Genomic DNA, 17,066 nt, shown 5'->3' with positions numbered 1-17,066 from the left:
TATATTTATCCAAATGAATTTTACATATTGTTAAATAGTTTTAAAAACTGTGCTAAAATTTTGATTATTGTTTAAAAATTTTAAATATGGTTAGAGGAATTTGCCACTGTTATTTTACTGTATGTTTCCATCCAGGAACATTTGAGATTTTTTTTTTTTAAGCTCTCATTAAGTCTTTGTACTTTTCATCATTTATATTCCGAACAATTCTTCTTAATTCCAAGGTAATTTATCTTGGTATTGTGAGGAAGTTCTCCTTCTGTTATAGTTTCTAAAGCATTATCTAAAGATATCTAAGGTATCTAAAGCATTGAGGAGTAAGTCCTCCTTCTTTTATAGTTTCCAAAGCATTTTCAGTGGAACCTAAAGGTTTTTAAAATTAATGTTTTCAATTCATCATCTTATAGAATTCTACCGTTGATTCTAGTTATTTTTCAAAATTATTTATTTTCATCCTTATAGTTGGGTGAATTGAGAATGCAAGTAAGTCGAATGCTCCTGGTGCAGCTGAGACCAAAATGATTGTATGGAAGAATATTGTCTGTCTCTCTGTGTCCATACAAGTGTGTGTTGAGAAGGCTGTGGGTAGGAACTTGAGACAACTTTCTTAATGATGTCTTCTTGGAATTAACACTATTTGCCTTGGAGACCTAGATTCCTAGAACTGGCTTAACCATTTCTTGCGATATCCTGACTTTGAAGGAATTAGAAAACAATCAGTTACTGTACATGGGATGCAATTCTACAAGACCGGTGGTCTATTAGCATACAAATTACTTAACTGCTTGTAGCTGTTCCCCAAATTTCTGGATACTACTGTTTAAAAATATTTTGACTTAGCTTTTATCCCTTTGGTCTTGGAACACAGGTTTCTGTGACAGAGTTCAAGACTTACTCAAATCTAACTTGATTTCAAAGTAAGGGGCAACCTGAAGAGTGCTGCAGTAGCTTCAGGCATTCCCTGGGATACCTACAGAGATCATCTGAAAGGGAGCTCTTTGTTATAACAAATTTTCGGTGCAGAGTAAACCTGTCCATTTTGGAGAGAGATGTCAGAGAACCCGAATTGGCCCAGATTAAGCCTGGTTTTAAAGCTCCAAAGAATTGATGCACACTCTTATTTAACAGCTTAGAAATGCACCTGGAGTTAAACCTCTCTTGGAGACATGAACAAATGCACTCATGGATAATCTTTCAAAAGCAAACATGTTCTTAAACAGAGGAACTTCTGTATTCTCACCTCTTCCTAGAAGCTTTCCCTAGCCCTGACTACCCTCAAGCTGATTTTGTTTGTGTTGTTCATGCTCCCCATTGTCGCCTTCACTGTGCCAGAAGATCCCATGCAATGAGGCTTTTCTCACTGCATTTACTGAAATGCTTTGCACACAGTAGGCGCTCAGTATATGAATTTTATGGACCAGTATTTTCCTTATCTGTAGTACCTGTTATATTCTACTGAAAGTTAGCGAAGTGCAATTAACTTTAATTTTGTAGTTTGGGATTTTCAGAAAACTACCCTCCTTCCAAGAAATGCCTAACAGTTTAGCTAGAAAAAGACATTAACATGCTTCTAACGTGATAAGGATTTGAGACCCATCTTCATCTTTACACGTTGTCTAATTCAAGTTAAGTTAGTAAAAGGAAAACTCTTTCCTTTTAGCAACCCAATCCTCTCCCCTTCTCTGGCCTCTTTCTTTCCTTCTGTTAGTAAACTACTTCAGCCTCTGCCTTCAATTTTAACAATTTGTGCCTTGCGGGTACCCCTCATCTTTCGGTGATTAGAGAGGTTCAAAACCTACTGTGACACACAATCCTCCCTCGCTTCCGATTCCTCTATTTTTTTCCGGGGTGGAAATAGTTTCTCAGCTTTGAAGAGCTGGCAGGGAAAAAGAATGGGGGAGAAAATTGCATTTAAACTTTGAAAAGTTGAGTCACGACTGGTTGCACAGCAAAAGCTCCTCACTGTGGAGAAAGACTAAATGTCGTTTGGGTGGCGCGGGGTTGGGCTGGGGCGCCTTCTGGGGAACCGGCGGGGTCGAGGGCTCTGGAGCTGCGGAGGCCTTGGCTTTGGCCTCCTGCCGCGCCCCCGCATCTCCCCCGCCCGCGACTGCCTTCCAACTCCCTTTGGATGTCGCGCGCTTGCGTGAGGCAGCCGGAGCGGCCGACCCAGAGGCCGGCCCCAGAAAACCGGAGCGAGTAGGGGGCGGCGCGCTGGAAGGGAGGAGGGCCGGGGGCGTGGGGGTTGGTGGGCGTTTGGGGGTGGAGATGTAGAAGATGTGACGCCGCGCGGCTCGGCCGGTGCCAGACCAGCGGACTCAGAGCCCGCAGTTGCAAGCCGATCCCGGGCGCTGCAGTTTGGGGAGGCGGCCCTGCCGAGAGTGGCGGCCGCCGAGAAACCCAGCCCTAACCCGCAGCTCCAGGGCCGGCGGAGAGCGAAGCGGCCAAAGAGCACGAGGCTGGGGGCCCGCGGGCGCGGCCGCGTGCCGCGGGGCGGGAGGCTGGGGGGCCGGGGCCGGGGCCGCGCTCCGGAGCGCGTCGGAGGCCGGGGCCGGGGGTCGGCGGCGGCGGCGGCGGCGGCGGCTCCCCGCGCGGCTCCAGGGGCTCGGGGACCCCGGCAGAGCCCTGGTGGGGCCATGGCAGCCGGGAGCATCACCACGCTGCCCGCCCTGCCGGAGGACGGCGGCAGCGGCGCCTTCCCGCCCGGCCACTTCAAGGATCCTAAGCGGTTGTACTGCAAAAACGGAGGCTTCTTCCTGCGCATCCACCCCGACGGCCGAGTGGATGGGGTCCGGGAGAAGAGCGACCCTCACAGTGAGTACTGGCCCGCTGGTCCTCCCCAGCGCGGTCTCCATCTCGCGCGGTTCTCTAGCCTGCCTTCCAGTCCCCGCTCTCCTTCTTTCCACTCCGACCCCAGTGGGACTTGGGGTTTCTCTCCGCGCTGCCCTCGGCGGTTTCAGGTTCACCGCTCGCCCCCTCCTCCCCCGAGCTGCGGTGGCGGGTAGACGCTCCCCTAGGCTTTGGAGTGTGCCGCTTTCCCCTGGTAAACCAGTCCTCTGGGCCCGGAGCCGCAGGGCGCCCCGGCCTTGCCGGCGGCTTGCTGAGCGCTGACAACCTGTCGTATCCGGGATACCCCGCGGCGGAGCGGAGGTGAGCCGCCCGCCAGGTGCCGCCCGCGCCCCCCAGGCTTGAGTTTCGACCCCTTCTCTCTGGGATGCACGCAGTCCACCCCCCACCCCCCGCCCCCGCAAAGCCGACAGCAGCCGAATTAAAAGGGAAAATACCATAAGAGCCGTGTCTTTAAATTCCAATTCGGTAGGATCCGAGGTGGCTGGCACACTGCTCTCGTCCACCCACTTCTGTTTTTTCCTCCGAATTTTCGAAAGCTGAAAGAAAAAAACGAATGGGCTTTGTGCTATAGATTTTCGTTTCAGTTCTAAAAAGAACTGCAAAAACTTTAATTTTCCATTTGCAGTTATTAGGTTTGGGACCTCGAGAGATACTTAACTTGTGAACCCGTTTTCTCTTCCCGAAAGTGGGGATATTATTTACCTTGCATCGGGTTTGAGGATCAAATAAGAATTTATATAAAGTTATATAAAGTGCTCAGAGGATTCAGTTTACTAGTCTACACTTTGGTTTACTGTAAAAAAAAAAAAAAAAAGAAAGTGTTTGTGGTTATAGAAATAAGTCTGGCCTGAGTTATTAGTTCTCAAATTTTAGGAGTGCCTTAGAATCACATGGATAGTTTGTTATCAGGCATGGAGGAACCATCTCCCACAGTTTGATTCCTTCGGTCTGGAGTGGGGTCTGATAATTTGCGATCCCTGGTGATGTTGAGGCGGAGCACACTTTGAGACCCACTGGTCTAGAGAAAAGGGAAGAAAAGGGCATAAAATGAGCTGGTTAAAAAACATTGATGAATTTTAAGTGAAAGAAAGAGGATCAGATGTATTTTTAACTGTCATCCTGTAAGTGTAGCTGAAACATCTGTTTTAAAAGCTGTTCTGCCTGGCCTTTCTCTATGGGTTTCAGGTGGAAATTTCATCCTCTTTTTGCATTAGACCCACAGGAGTTTACCTTTTGATGCTAATGGTATGTCCTTCACCCTCGAGGGAGGGGTTAGGAAGAGGAGAAAGTTCTGCAGCCAAACCTGAGTTGACAAATTCTAGAATGGGAAATGTCCTTTTGTAAAAGTTGGGTCCTAATTGATTCCGAAACAGCGAAAGATGCAGGTCTGTAATTTTTTTTCAGGTCTGCCATAATTTAAAAATTTTACCAGCTGCTTACCTTATCCAGTAAAAACTGAAAAGATGCTTGTAGCCCAACATATGGGTTAATGCTCTTACTCTTTTTTTTTGTAGCTTAAGTAGGTTTCACAAATTATCTTTGGAGTTTGTTCTGCAGTTGGCTGCCAGACTAGCCCAGCTGATTAGGGCAGGGTGCATGCATATATACCAGTTCATTTTGCTCTTTTCTAGGAGTTTAAGAAAGACCATGTTGTTGTGAGTAGAAGACAGAACTCTTCTCCAGATCAGATTCATGTTGGGGCTTCCCCTAGTACTCTTTTTTATTTTTTTTCCAGTTATCTTATTAGTTACATTTTTTCCACTTTGAAGCTTCAATACCCTATTTCCTTTAGAATAAAAGTGTATAGGGACTAGCAAGTGAGGATAATTCTGAACTGCACACCACATTACCATCCTTGTAAAGACAACCATTAACGTTAACTCTCAATTCTGGATTGAGTTGTCATTTTTGTAATCTGATTTTAACCCAGTGGTAATCAAATGGGGTTGATACCTATCCCCATTCCTACTCCCCCCATTTGGCAATGCCTGGAGACATTTTTGGTTATCATACGTGGAAGGGTGCTGCTGGCATATAAGTAGAGGCCGGGGATGTTGTTAAACATCCTACAGGACACACAGTACCTCCTGCATCCCTCAGCAAAAAATTTTCTGACCCAGGTGTTAATGGTGCTAAGGTTGAGAAACTCTGCCAACTTGATAACCAGCTAAAGACAAGATGTTAAAAGTGAAGAGTTTATGGAGATGATTGATTTTTTTAAATCACCTTTTACCAGGCAATAGACTGACAGGAATGTAAATCTAAAAATGATGAATTTGGACTACTTTTATGTATCCCAACCTGGACATAAGTTTTAAGTGCAATATTTTTTTCCCGGCATATGGAATGTGTCCTGATGGTTGACCAAACCAAGAGGAAACTTAGGGGAAAGAGATAAGAAAAAAATGAATATGGACATGACATAACAATATACTTTCAACCACATCCTCTCCATTCTTCTCAACAAACAAAACTGGTCTGCAAACTTGGAGAAATAAAGCAGAGTTAATGGTTGCTACAACTTCCCACTGAATTAAGGCTAGGTGTCTGGACTGGTTTGAAATGCTGACAAACCTAAGGCCCCATTTCTCAAGCTGTTTTGCTCAATGGACCTGAAAAATCTACCATTTGAGAGTTATTCCTTTGGTGTTAACACCTTCTGTCCAGCTGTTTCTAACATGCAAACACAGTCTGTGCCCCATATCCGAGGGTTCCCCATCTATGTATGGAGATGGAGGGCCCACAGCTATGCTATTTTTCCATGAGGGACTCGAGCCTCCACTACTGTTGGTATCTGCTGGGGATCCTGGAACCAAACCCCCATGGATACCAGGGGAAGACTGTACCTCTGAAGAGTTCAACCATTATTGGATTTTACCACTTGGTGTGAGTTAAGTTGTGTGCAGTTTCTTCCCCGAAATCTGACCAGAAGGACTGAAGTTGAGGGAGGGAAGCTTTGAAGATGGCGGCATAAATGTGGGGCACTGGTTAGGTGTGGGGGACTTGGCTCAGGTTGTGAAAAGATGTAGGGCAGGAGGAAAGCGGGAGAAAGGAAAGGGAATGTAAGGTAAGGTGACTGAATCCCAACTACTCAGTATTGCCAAAGATCACCTGTGCTTCTCATGTGGGTTCTTGCTTGAGTTTTCACTTGAAAAGCACTGTTTTCAGAGTTCCTGTTTGGGCTCAGCAGTAACAAACTCAACCAGTATCCATGAAGACGTGGATTCTGTCCCTGGCTTTGATCAGTGGGTTAAGGATCTGGAGTTGCCGTGAGCTGTGGTGTAGGTTACAGATGCTGCTTGGATCTGGTGTTGCTGTGGCTGTGGGTTAGGCCAGCAGCTGCAGCTCTGATTTGACCCCTAGCCTGGGAACTTCCATATGCTGTGGGTAAAGCCCTAAAAAGAAAGAAAAGAGGGGGTGGGGGAGGGGAGGAAGGAAGGAAAGAAAGGAAAGAAAAAGGAAGGAAAGAAAGGAAAGAAAAAGAAAAGGCCCATTTTCCTGCCCCTGTTTCGTGATCCTGGAATAACCTTCATTTGACATGAGGTCTTGATAAAAGCAAGGTAAAAACAGAGTCTGCTTCCCTGGTGTGTGTGCCGCACCCTCACCTTCCTTTTGGCATCCTGGTTACTTTGCCAGCCCCCTTCCAAAGGTCCATGGGACTGTGTAACATTAAGTATGTGCTCCAAAGTAGTGAACTATGTGGAAACATTCAGAAGAGAGAACATTTTCTCCCAAGTAGCATGTACAACAAGTGGTGGAGTATAGCAAGGGAAAAGTATGCTGCTTGTGTACATTTTAGCATTAAATATATTCCAGATGTTCTTATTTTGGAAAAAATGAAGGTAGTTAGAAGCGCTGGATCTCCTCCTTGGGCTTCTCCCAGAAGGTGACTGCCTGCTTGCCACACTGCTCTGCTTCCAGGCTCCAGACAGAGAATGCTGAGCCTTGAGGAGCCAGGGGGACCTGTCCACTCCTCTGTGGAGCAGGGATGGGATCCCCATTGCTTCCTGTCCTCTTTGCTACGGCACAGACTCCATGCAAGCCCCATCATTAAAAACACAAACTTGTGAAATTGAGAGGGAGGCATCAGAACGTTGAGTCCACCAGTCTCATTTGGCAGAAGATATTGAGGTTCAGAAAAGTAATTGAATGCCTGGCTTTACCTGCCGATTCTTGCCCACCTGGCCCCTTGCCTCCTACCCCTGCTGTCCCTCAGCCTCCTGGACGGATCTCTTCCGTTCAGTCACAGAGAGCCTTCTGGGTCCTCCTTTTAGGCTTCCTCTCTTTCTGGGTATTGACAGAACCTGCCCCTCTGAGGAGTTCTTATCAGTTCATAGGCTGCCCCTGATTGTTTTCCTGGAGGTGTTGGAGGAAAACACCTTTCCTTCTCTTCCTTTAAGTACGTGGAACTTTCGATTGAACGATACCAGATTCTCTCCTCACCCACCCTTTTTGAGTAAGATCTGGCAAGTGGATGCCACCAATTTACCTTAATAAGCATGCTGTTTACTGTAATGCTATTTGTGTGCAGTAAACAAATGAAGTAAGAGTCTAATAGCTCATTTAATTGTGGAAGTCATGTAGTTGGTACAGCAATAAAAGGACAATTCATGAGTCATCGGTATTACAACACCTTAGTAGCCTTTTAAGATGCATTTGATGCCAAGTGACTTCAGCCTAGAAAAGGCAATAGCCTCTGTGACAGGCCCTGAGGGCCTCAGTTGTGTTTATAAAATGGTCATCCTGTAATTAGACGTTGACAGTGGTGTAACAAGTAGGTTCTAAGTATTTTTGTTCTGATTTATGATGGATGCTATTTTGAATAGATGGCCATGATTTGTAGGTTTAATTTGAACATAAAATGTTTCAGATGTAATAACACCAGAATCATTCTTTATATGTTAGCATTATAAAATGACTTTACTCATCTATACATTGATTCTTAGAAATCACCATCCATGATACTGAAAAAGGCTGTTAAAGGTCTCACATTATAAGAATTGTTATTTTCAAGCCACAAGATATCTGTATAGCAGGATAGTAACTATGCATGTGCCATTGCCTTTGCTTGTTTTTCCAATTCCAGTGCTGATTTTTGAAACACCCCGCTTGGCCCCCTCTGTCCTATAACACACATCTGTAAGAAGGCTGGGCTAACAGTGCATGACAGAGAACAAGACAAATCGGCACATTTGGGGAACAAACCCCATGACCTCATCACCATATTCAGTCCAAGCAAATATACTTCATTTTGTTTTCTTTTTTTTCTTTTCTTTTTTTTTTTTTTTTTGTCCTTTTAGGGCAGCACCCGAGGGATATGGAGGTTCCCAGGCTAGAGGTCGAATTGGAGCCATAGCCGCTGGCCTGCACCACAGCCACAGCAACGCAGGTATCTGAGCCAATTCTGCCACCGACACCACAGCTCACAACAACACCGGATCTGTAACCCACTGAGAGAGGCCAAGGATCGAACCCACATCCTCATGGATACTGGTCGGGTTAACCTGCTGAGCCACAAAGAGAACTCCTTTGTTTTGTTTTTGAGCTTGTCATTTTCCACACTTTTAAATCAGGGGTCTAGTCTTAACTTGCATGTTGTCAGTGTTTAGTTGTTTCCAAAATAATTCAGAATAACCACTATCAATGTAGAATTTTCTCTGTATCATTGGGAAATGGAGTAGTGGCACCATGATTTTCAGCGTTTCCTTGTTGTATCCATTGTTAGGGGTTAGCTATTGCATTTTCCCTCTAAGCTAGGTTATTTATAGCCACAGGAATTTAGGAGAGGACTGAGCCTAAAGTGGTGACTCCTGGGAACCTCACCCATTGACCTGTAGACTGTACTTTTTAGAAGCTGGCTTAGTCCCATTCTGAATTCCTATGGGATCTTTTTAATTTAAAGAAGTTTGAGGGGTCTGGCGGCAACAGATAGCCAGTATTATTCAGTGTTTAATTTATGTCTCATCCTAGCTGTCCTCAGTCACTCTCCCTGCATGGGGTGACTTTGAGTTGGTCATTGCATCCTTAATGCTTAATCATTCATTTATAGAAATCAGGTGTGTGTGTGTGTGTGTGTGTGTGTGTGTGTTGACATTTCTGTTTTTCAAGTGCTACTTACTTCCTCATATTAACTTACCCTCTGAATTATTCCACGGAATTCTTAAGAATAAGGTTCACAGATTTTTTTTAAGGTATTATGAGGGGAAAGGGTTTTTTTTTTTAAGGGGAATTTGTATAGTGTAGTAATGAATTGGCTAGATTCTGTGAGTAGATTATTCTCTAGTCATGACTTAGGCACTTTGAAAAGATGATGGTACCTTAATGTAGGAACAATGACTTTTCCACAAATAAACATCATAAAAGGTTTGTACCTCTTACTCTGGGAAATGTTCAGCTGCTGAAGAAAACAATCTTTGTGGACCTTCCTATGGAATAACTACACATGCTCTATAAAACCTGGTCGAGGTCCGTAGTTCTCCATGTTTAGACACATGGTCAATGTTTTAATGAAAATGATTATGTGTAAAAAAAATTGTATTTGGAAAATATTTTGTAATCTCAAAAGCTGGCTATTAGCATTTTTTAGGATAATCCATAGATTATCCTCTCTATACAAGTTCCATAGAAAGATGAATCATTTCTCAGGATAATTAGTTTAAAGCTCTCATTACAAATTCTGCTTTCTTTCAAAAGTACTCAAGATTTTTTATCATATACGGTATGTTATAAAATTCCTCAGGTATGCTGTATATTTTTTGTTCATTCTTTTGTGGCCATTATCCTGGAATCCTGTGCCATCCTCGTCTACTACTTCTCCTTTCCTCTTTTTAACTCTGGATTCTGTCCCCAGGTTCTCATTCTGGGCCCCAGCAGTCCTCCTGTTCAAGCACCTGGACTTGTACGATTTGTCACCCTACTTGTAACACTGGACACCAATGACTATCTCTGTCTTCTTGAAAATTCCTTGGGTCCTGGTATACCCTATCAACCTGGTTTGCTCTCACCTACTCAGCTGTCTTCTCTGGTCTCCGCTTTTGCTCTTGTGCTCTCATATTCCCCAAGGCTCTTGTTTTGGTCCTCTCCCCTTCTTGCCATGTACTCATGCTCCTGCAGCGGATCATTTAGAGTCTTGTTTCTGATTTCCCATCTCAGTGTTAGTACTGTGTCTCCTCCTGCCCAAAGGATGGATGTGCTGCCACAGCCTCAGCTCAGTCCAGCCCCCATAAAGCAAAACATCATTTTCCAGACTAGCACCCTTCCTACCAAATGTCTGTTTGGAGTGAAATTCTTCTAAGTCTCCAAAGATAGACACTTTGGAGTCTTCCCTGCCTCAGTGACTTTTCTCTACGCTGTCTCCTGATTTCCTCTGCCCTTTACTCACCTAGAACCATACCCTCCCGGACTCCCCATTTCAAATATGGGCTGCTGAATCAATCTTAACTCCCAGTCTTTACCACCCACCCTCCCCTGTTGCCGCTGTGCTGAGCTTTAATCAGTTTCTAATCTGACAGAACCCATCACTAATACAATGATTGGCTTTTCTGCTTGTGATGCTTATTTTTGAAAAATCGTGGGGTTTTTTTTGGTTTTTTTTTGTTTTTGTTTTTTTTTAAATCAATTCCTTTCTCAAACCTTGTTCCCATTCCTGCCTTTCTCTGGAAAAATCTTTTAAGAGCCAGCTGAACAGTCTTCTCCTTTATGAAGCTTTCCGCTACTGTCCCAGGGAGAAGTCAGTGTTTCTACCTGTTTTCTCCAAGGACTTGGTACGTATTCTTCTACCGACTTAGTGATTTTTGTTGTTATTAATTGTGTACATGTTTGTCTCCTGCACTGGGACTCTGAGCTCTGTCTTCATGCAGTGTCCCCTCAAAGAATGTGTGTTAAGTTTGATGTGTACCCAACAAGTTAGCCAAGTCCTCTAACTTCCTTTCCAACTGTCTCCACATATCCTTCTCATCCTCTTAGCCTTTAATTGGGCTGTTTCCCTGAGCTGGAAGGTCCTCTCAATCCTCTTACCTTACCCCAGTCCTAGGCCCATTTCTTTCATACCATACTGTACTCATCTTTCCTCTCCTGAATGCGATCCAAAAATTCTAATACCTTGGTGTGTTTTAACTTCTTGTCCCTCAGTTTTATTGGAAATTCCTAATCAGAAAGATTTTTCAAAATTCAGGCAATATGGCTTAGCAATCCTTTACTCTCTTTTCTACTTAGAAGTCTGGGACTGAATTTACTGATCCCAGAATCCCCTTGGCCCCGTTGTGAAATGAATGAACAGGTTCATTCATCCCCTTGGCCCCGTTGTGAAATGAATGAAGAGGTTCAATTGGTATTGTCCTGTGACCTAGAACTTTAAGTAAATGAGCATAAGCACTTAGACATGAGGCATGTAAAATGGATAAATCGAATGTAGCATCACTGTTTTCCTGCTGCAGACACCTTTCACATTATTCAAAGGGAGCAATAAAGATAAAACACAATCATTTGTTAGGATTAATTTTTATTATGAAAAGTTTTCTTTGCAGCTGTTGAATAACATGTGAACATTTCTAGCCAATTCAAGAACTGGTTATAATCCTCTAATTAAAGAGTGCAGACCTGAGAATTCATACTTGAATCAGATATTTTAATGCTTAAATGTCTCAAGTCTGAAACTAGTGAATCATTTTATAAATTAGGATTAATAACTGTCTGGTACCATTGTTTATATCCCTTTTGGCTGTGAGGAAATGGCACAAATAGTTTCATCCTAATATTCATTCAGATTTATGAGCCAGTATTCATCACAACAATCTTAAAACTCCTTAAAGGATAGAAACTGTATGACAAAGTGAGTCATAGTCTTTGTGATGTGATGTCTGCAAGGGTGGGTGGGAGAGATTGCTGAATGACCAGTCTCCTTCTACTCCTTTCTGAGCTGAATCATTTTGCACACAGAAAACAATTCATAGCTTTTTAGGGAATTGTAACATAAATAGAAAGTGGAAGAGAGTAACAGAGTCAAATAATACCTCCATTTAAAAAAGTACTTTTTGAAATACAACACTTGATCAACAACCTTTGTTTTGAATTAGAAATGAAATTAATCTACTACCTAATAACATATCTTTTAATCTAACACCTGTTACATGTCTTCTTTATATATTTTCATTTTTTTCTATTATGTTTCTTCCCTTGCCTAGTTTTTTTTGTTTGTTTGTTTGTTTTTAATTCTCCTGTGTCATTTGACCTTTCTCTCATAGCTTTTTCTAGCTTTGGCTCATTTGGAGATTGTGTGTGTGTGTGTGTGTGTGTGTGTGTGTGTGTGTGTATGTGTGTGTGTTAGAAGGGGTGTCATTTATTCATAGCTGGATGACTACTTGAATTGGATGAGGACTCAAGAGAAAAAGGTTCCATTCATCTTGGAAATTCTGATTCTGAGATGGTATAAATTGCATTTTGCATGGTGGGTCCTCTTTTGTTACTTTGCGTCTTAACTAGAATCAGAAATCTGGAGAGCCTATCTAATTTAATCTTTAATCTTTAAATGTAAGATTGATTAACTTTATTTCCTTATCTTTGAGGCAAGGTGAAAACAGTTATGTGAAAGGGAAACATTTGATTTTTAGTATATTTCCTAGTTCTAGAAGTTCTTCTTATATACTTAAATTTATACACTGCTCTAAACTCAGGAGTTTAATAATGGGAATATAATGGAGATACAGTTGTCAAGTCATTCTTGCTAACTGGTTTTGTGGAAGACACATACATTAGGAATTGGGTTAAAAAATAATGAATTACAGGAGTTTACATCATGGCTCAGTGGAAATGAATCTGACTAGGAACCGTGAGGTTGAGGGTTAAATACCTGGCCTTGTTCAGTGGGTAAAGGATCTGGTGTTGCCGTGAACTGTGGTGTAGGTCACAGACATGGCTCAGTCCCACGTTGCTGTGGCTGTGGTGTAGGCCGGCAGCTACAGCTCCGATTCACCCCTTAGCCTGGGAACTTCCGTATGCTGCAGGTGCAACCCTAAAAAGCAAAAAAAGAAAAAAAGCAGATGTTCTTGGACCTATTTTATTTTAAACTTCTTCACCAAGCAAGGTTGTCAGTCAAACAATAATTGTTTGTCTACTATAATAATTGATTTATATGTAATAATTTGTCTGCTATAATTGAGTGTCTACTGTGTGAGCAAATAAAGTCCAAGACAGACAAAGAGATATGAAGAAAGTGCTTAGCTGCACATCTAAGAAATGTATTTAAATGAAATACCTCTTTCCCTGAAGCCTCTTGCCTCTCCTTTTTAAAAAAATATAAAATACATTCAGTTCCTCAACAACTAGGCCCATCTCTTGGAGTAAATTTCTGCTTATCCGCTTCCTCAATCCCCCCATCACATTCTCAGGTCCTGTGCAGTTTGGTTCTGCAATGTTTTTACACTCACACTGGTTTCCAGTTGTTGCCCAGCTGCATTAGTTCTGTCCCTGAATTGCAGCTGCCTTGTAACCAATCCCACCTGAACAAGTTTGCTAGGACCGCCACCACAAAACATTGTGGATTGAGTGGCTCAAACAATAGAATTTAATTTTGTCATGGTTTTGAAGGCTAGAAGACCAAGATTAAGGTATCTGTATGTTTGGTCTTTCTGAGGCCTCTCCTTGCTTGCAGACAGCTGCCTTCTTGCTGCCCTTTCACGTGGTCATCTCCCAGTGCACACATATGAATGAGCTCTTCTTGTGAGGACACCATCCAGACTGGGTTAGGGCCCACCTGCAATGGCCTCGTTTTAACTTAGGTACCTCTTCAGAGTCCCTGTCTCCAAACACAAAGATACAGTTCAGCCTATAACACTGTCTGATCAGCTGGATATTGTTCTTTGGCAGAGCAGTCTTCCCAAAGAGCAGCTCTGATCTCATTATTCCTCTCCTCAGAAAAACATTATGGACTTAAGAGTCTAGTGCCCTGGTACCCACATTGCTTACAGATGTGGACGCTGTTGAAAGTCTGTGAGAACCTCAGAGAACAGTGAGGTTACCAGCACTTGGGTGGTTGCCTTAGATATCAAAATGTGGAATAAAGATATTTTTCTGGAAACTCTAGACAGGTAGTAAGCTTGAGGTAGGTCTTGGGGAAAAAAAATTCCAAGAGACTTGAGAATACTGAGAAAAGAAAATAATTGAGAAAGTAGTAAATAGAGTCCTATATGTAATGGAATGAGGGTGATATATAAATAGAGTAATATATAATGGAAGGGTTGAAACATACATAGGCTGATTTGTTGATTTCAGTGGAATGTCTGACCAAATTTCTCATAACTTCTATAAAAGAAGTACATTTACTTCAGAAGAGAATCTAGAGTTTTTCCAGTTTTGGGCTTCCTAGGCCAAGACCCAAGGAACAGTATCACATTTCATGAACTGGAAGTATGCTCTCTCTCTAAAAGGGAGAACACTGATGATAACTAAAATCAGTGATGTGTATTAATTATCATGATCTAAAAGTATTTTTAATAGACAGCTAACTCTTGGCTAATTATCCACCCAACAGTGAAGCTTTAGATTCTTATTCTAATTCAAAGTTATAATTTTTGCTAGACCCTGTACCCAACTTCAAACAGCAAGGTAGCTAAAATCCCCCTATAGCAAGTGAATTATTCATTTAGTAATTTACATGTATGTTTTGCAGCTCAACGAATTTTTCTTGGAAGGCGTTGGAGGAAGTTACATTCCTCAAAAAGTAGATAGTCTTTGAGTGTTTTAACGAGATTAGGAGAAAAAGCATTTGGGATATCTGTTTGGCTACACTTATGTTGAATATTTTCCAGACTTAAATTATTTTTGGCCATGCTCAATGATGTAGAACTGTAGAGCTTTTATGTTGTAGAATCGTGGAGAGCTTGGCCTTGCCCAAGCCATCACCTCCTGATGTGGGAAGCCTGACTCAAGGATGTAGAGTATATCTTTCTTCCAGGTTGAGGATTTTAACCTGGATGGTCCAGACAAGCTTCAGGTTTCCATAATCCCTTGAAAATTGATGCAAAATATTATGTTGGGGTGTTTTTCTGAGGAGAGGAAATGTCCATGGTCCAAAGTATGTTAAAGTCACTACCACTAATAACTAAAGTATATCTTCTCATTAACCTGACTGACAGTGAGGACAGTGAGAGAACCAACTTGCATGTGTTGGTGTGAATGAGCCTGTGGTTTATGTCAGTGATTTATCTCTGGAAACTCATATCTCTGTTAATTCTAAGAAATATTTAAGGTCGTTGTTTATTTTATTATATGGTGTCCACTTTGAAGTCTTTTGAGAGACATTTCTCTCTGGTAACCATGTCAGGACTAGTTATGCTTCTCCTTAGCAGCCAGTTTGTTTTAACCTGTGGACTCTGGGAAACTTGTTATTGCTACTGGCTTGTGGAAAGCAAAATACATGGTTTCTTTCTAGCAGATGTAATAATCTCAGTCCTGGCTTCACCAATTTTCAGCTCTTAATTTCTAGTTGCCTTATTTAAAAGCCATTAGGAAATTTTTTTGACTTGGTATATATATACATTTTTTCCCCCCACTGTACAGCAAGGGGATCAAGTTATCCTTACGTGTATACATTACAATTACATTTTTCCCCCCACCCTTTGTTCTGTTGCAACATGAGTATCTAGACCTAGTTCTCAATGCTACTCAGCAGGATCTCCTTGTAAATCTATTCTAAGTTGTGTCTGATAAGCCCAAGCTCCCCATCCCTCCCCCTTCCTCCCCCTCCCATCAGGCAGCCACAAGTCTTTTCTCCAAGTCCATGATTTTCTTTTCTGAGGAGATGTTCATTTGTGCTGGATATTAGATTCCAGTTATAAGTGATATCATATGGTATTTGTCTTTATCTTTCTGGTATATTGTTAATATCATTGTGACTCATCTTAAATATTTGGGAACAGATAAGTCGTACCTTAATAAAAACAACGTACTTACTGATTGGTTATTTTAACCACAAAATGCCTACTATGGTGTCATATATAGCATTGGGTACTGGATATTAAAAGTCAAATAATATATGCACATAACACCTGAAACTACCACAATTTTATAATTCTACAATACTATAATTAAAAAAAAAAAGATAGGTGCTTGCCCCTTAAGATGTATGTGGTCTGGCAGGACAGGAAGAGATGTGAATCAATAAAGGCACTGAAATGTTGTGGCTGTTTTGCTTATGTTGTGTCCTGGGGGAAGAGTGGGGTCATATCAAGGACAGCTGATTCTAACAGGAAAATCAGGAAAGGCTTCAACAGGAGTGACTGCTGTGGATGTTGGGAGGCAACTAAATTGGTTTGCTGGACAGCTGACTCTGTTATCTTAATTACCACCAAAAGTGAAGCTTTAGGTTCTTTTTTTTTTTTTTTGTCTTTTTGTTGTTGTTGTTGTTGTTGCTATTTCTTGGGCCGCTCCTGCGGCATATGGAGGTTCCCAGGCTAGGGGTCTAATCGGAGCTGTAGCCACCGGCCTACGCCAGAGCCACAGCAACGCAGGATCCGAGCCGCGTCTGCAACCTTCACCACAGCTCATGGCAACGCCGGATCGTCAACCCACTGAGTAAGGGCAGGGACCGAACCTGCAACCTCATGGTTCCTAGTCGGATTCGTTAACCACTGCGCCACGACGGGAACTCCGATGCTTTAGGTTCTTATTCTAAACAATATTCTAATTTTTGCTAGACTCTGTACACAAATTTTAACAGCAGTGTAGCTAATATCCTCATACAGCAGGAGAATTCATTTGATTATCTATATGTATGTTTTGCAACTCAACTAATTTTTCTTGGAATGCAAATAAGGGCATGAAGGTCAAGGAAGCAGCAGCAGGTTTGGTGTGCTTTGGGAACTGCAAATGGTTTGGCATGGCTGGGGTGTAGGGTTATGGTAAGAAGTAAGCGCAGCCACACAGGATTCTGGTGGGACTTGTAAACCATACTAAACAAGGCAGTGGAGAGTCAATGAAAAATTTTAATCAGGGGAATAAGAGTATCAATGTAAGAGATTTGGGCTTTTGTAAAATCCCTCAGGAAGGTATGTGGAATGGATTGAAGGGTATAAGGCTGAGAGTAGGGAGAACAGTTAGGAAATTACTGCAGGAGTCCAATTGAGAAATATAAACCCCATTGCCTGGCACATTGTAAGTGATGTGCATGCACTAGAAAGGAACGGTCTCCATTTTGACAAGAGAAAAAAGGAAATGATTGGAAT

The 17,066-nt window shown here is 42.3% G+C and overlaps 1 protein-coding gene across 3 annotated transcripts in view; it reads left to right on the top strand.

Annotated features, from left to right (window-relative positions):
- The window catches only part of FGF2 (fibroblast growth factor 2), a 74,591-nt gene that overhangs the window by 7,493 nt on the left and 50,032 nt on the right, over positions 1-17,066 (top strand). For 2 of the 3 annotated variants that reach the window (NM_001405514.1, XM_084970993.1), the window contains 1 exon segment: positions 2,301-2,811. The exons of the other annotated variant lie outside the window; for it this stretch is intronic. In NM_001405514.1, coding sequence (NP_001392443.1) covers positions 2,634-2,811 — 178 coding nt within the window. In that variant the 5' untranslated portion in view covers positions 2,301-2,633. 3 annotated transcript variants of the gene reach the window in all.

This window comes from Sus scrofa, chromosome 8 (genome assembly GCF_054392235.1).
Source record: "Sus scrofa isolate SSC_HxYL_T2T_F1_AM1 chromosome 8, Sscrofa_HxYL_maternal_Yorkshire_Landrace_v2.0, whole genome shotgun sequence".
NCBI lineage: Eukaryota > Metazoa > Chordata > Mammalia > Artiodactyla > Suidae > Sus > Sus scrofa.
This window is presented reverse-complemented; position numbering and strand designations above follow the sequence as displayed.